The following is a 3,293-nucleotide window of genomic DNA, read 5'->3' on the forward strand; positions in this document are numbered from 1 at the left end:
GAAAACCCCTAAGGTATTCCTTTCTCCCTAAAAGTCCTTAGCCTTAATTCTAAGTCTCCAAGAATTCCTACCATCAACCATGTCCTCTGAGAGGTTTAGGTCTAGCAAATCATGTCTAATCCTCTCTTCCCAAGTCAATTTAGGTCGGCATCTACCCCTCCTCCCCCCTATAGTAATGTTTTCTAAAAATCTAACAGGGTTCGTAATCTGTCTTCTCTTCACATGTCCAAATCATCTCAATCTCCACTCTCTTATATTCCCTGTAGTAATGTTTTCTACATATCTAAGCTTATATTCCATGTAAACATATTAAAAAAAGAGGCTGGTGGTACGTAACTGAACTTGTAAATATTCCTCGTACCACACTCAACTTGTTGGTATGCATTTCTCATAAGAGGGTTTTGTACATCTAACTTCTTAAATACGAAACCCCATATGATCACTCTTTTAACTTTTTCTAGTCTGCTTCTCTCCAAGAAATTATCACAGCTCATACTCATATTTGTTTCCGTTTAATGTTCTTTTAGAACTTGAGTATCTTTTGGAGGTCTCAAGTTTTGTTACTTTTCGTTTAACAAGTTATCATACAAATCATGGGGCGAGGAAAGATCGAAGTGAAGCGAATCGAGAACAATACGAGCAGGCAAGTGACGTTTTCGAAGAGGCGAACGGGGCTTCTGCAGAAGACCCATGAGTTATCTGTGCTTTGTGATGCTCAGATTGGCCTCATTGTCTTTTCTAGCAAAGGGAAACTCTATGAGTACACAACTCATCCTCTCAGGTCACAACTTTGTTTAGTTATTATTATTCTTCAATCTGCCTTTTTAAACGTACACTCAAAATAAGATCTTGGATCAATCCTGATGGTCTACCTTTTTACTTTTAATTTTGTTAAAAATGGATTTAGGGTTTGGTTTCTTTCCCCTAGATCTAGTTGTTGAAAGCACAACACAAATTTATTATTTTAATAACCTTGGATTTGAATCATAAATGTTGGATAGATCCATAAAATACTTGTATGCATGATAATGATGAAAAGAATGTTTCTCTCTCTCTCTCTCTCTCTCTCTCTCTCTCTCCTAGGGTTTGATGAACTTTTGTTATGACACATGAATTTTTGTCCAAAATCTTAAAGGCTTGCATAAATAATTTTTTCTAAATGTTATGAAAGATCCGGTGTTAACTTATGTTCCAAACATCACAGCATGACTCAAATCATAGACCAGTATTTGAAATCAACCGGATCTCGTATTCTTCATCAAAACAACCAGGTAAAAAACCTAGAGTATACTACAAATATTTATTTCTCAACAAACTTAATTTAAACAAAAGTTGAAGATTTTAACTTTTGTTGGATGATGATCTATGAGAAATTGAAGGAACAGATGCGAAGCGAGTTGACAAGAATGAAGAAGGAGACACTGAACCTTCAAATAAGTCTCCAACGATACAAAGGTGATGATCTGAACTCAGCACAGCTTGAAGAGCTTAATCAACTTGAGCAACAGTTGGAATATTCGGTTCAGAAGGTCCGAGCCAGAAAGGTATGGCAGTCAACCTTTGACTAATTAGTTTCTCCTTCTTTTATAGAAATATGAAACCAAACTCATTAAGTTATATATTTAAAATCAACAAATGCAACAAGCATTTCAATCATTTCTCTCTTGACCGCACCATGTTTTCATGAGCGGACCAGCCATTAACAAACCCATCGCTTTACCAGTTAGATCTGTTCGATAGTATTGTTTTAAAAACCGAATCACATCATAAATAAGTTAAAAGTTCAATCATATAATCATATAAATATATAATAAAGAATTTAAAAGAAAGTATAACAATACTTTCTTTTTGTATTGATTTGCATTATTAATAATAAGTATACACTAAATAAAATAGAGAGTAATGTAATATATAGGTCATTAATTGATATTTCAAATAAAAAAAATAACATAAAAAGTAAAGTTTGAAATTTGGTCCCCATAGTCCAGTTCTGGAAGCACTATCATGATATGTAACATGTTAATATTACCTTATTACTCATTAACCAAATTTTATAATGGTTTGACTTGTAGTGTTTGTTTTTTTTTAGTGTCCTTGTGTTATAATAATTTCTGTGTGATTTTGAACATGAATTACGTTCCCCCTTTACTGGATTATAAAAGTAAATTATCATCCAATCAACAATCACTTAAATTTTTTATCTTCAAGACTCAAACTAATTTTTACTATTTACAGTTGCAACTTCTTCAACAGCAGGTGGACAATCTACAACGAACGGTATCTTTGTCACGCTACATAATCAAAAGACTATATAAACGTATAAACAGAAACTTTCGGCCCATTTTATTTTTCGAATTTATGCAGGAAAAGGTGTTAGAAAAGGAAAATGAAGAGATGTATCAGTGGGTAAGTATTAATTTATTGGTAACTCTATACATTATGATTTGCATTTTTGTGCATTCTAATTACCTGATTATTTTTTAAACAGTTGATGGCTAAGCAACAGCAAGAGATTAGCCAGCAACAAGCAGCTGCAATGACTGAACTAAGGCTTGTTGGACAAGAACATCAACTGTTTGAACAGTTTCCATTTTATGGATCAGAAGAACAGCCCAACAGTGTTCTACAACTTGCTGCAAATCTTCCTCAACTTCAACTACAGTCGTTCCAGTACCACCTCCAGCCCGCCCAACCCAACCTTCAAGAATCAACCAGTGCACAACAAAACATCTACGGTATGTTGATATCCTTTTAACATGTAAATATTTATAGATAGTTACCAGCCACAGTTTTGTGGTAATTAATTAACAAATAATCGTAGAATATGCCAACCATATACCGAAAATGTTTGTTGAATAAAGCCACTGATTAGATAACCACAATTTTGATATATGGTTGTTCTATGGCATTGCAATCCACAGGGGTTAACAACATAAAAAATCATTGCACACAAATGTTCATACTCAAATGTAACTTTCACTTTGACTCTTTGATACCTCATACTTTTTTGTCATTTTTAATTGATCATGATAAATTAACATGTTAAATAAATATTAGAAAAACTCAATATTGAAAAACCGATTAGATTTTTCTTGTAAACTAATTTAGAATGCTGTGATATCATTGTTGTTAATCCATCGGTGAAGACGTAAACTAAACTTTCACCGAAGGATCATCCGTATCGATCTTCAAAAAGTTTTCTTTTTGATCAATTTGTTTGATCCATCAATCGATTTTGCTTTACGCCAATGTATTTTATTGTAATTAGTAAATTATGGACACTTATAACTTTT

At 33.1% G+C, this 3,293-nt stretch overlaps 1 protein-coding gene across 1 annotated transcript; it reads left to right on the top strand.

Moving 5' to 3' along the window:
- Positions 1-591: 591 nt before the first annotated feature.
- Positions 592-2,950, top strand: LOC143598983 (MADS-box protein FBP24-like). The gene is made up of 6 exons (XM_077077057.1): positions 592-781; positions 1,205-1,271; positions 1,380-1,544; positions 2,236-2,277; positions 2,365-2,406; positions 2,489-2,950. Exons 1-6 carry the CDS (start codon positions 594-596, stop codon positions 2,753-2,755), a joined length of 771 nt encoding a protein of 256 aa, XP_076933172.1. The 5' UTR covers positions 592-593; the 3' UTR covers positions 2,756-2,950.
- The last annotated feature ends 343 nt before the right edge of the window (positions 2,951-3,293 follow it).

This window comes from Bidens hawaiensis, unplaced genomic scaffold (assembly GCF_021521415.1).
Source record: "Bidens hawaiensis isolate Kalapana, Puna unplaced genomic scaffold, B.hawaiensis_p1.1 tig00051336_1, whole genome shotgun sequence".
Taxonomy (NCBI): Eukaryota; Viridiplantae; Streptophyta; class Magnoliopsida; order Asterales; family Asteraceae; genus Bidens; species Bidens hawaiensis.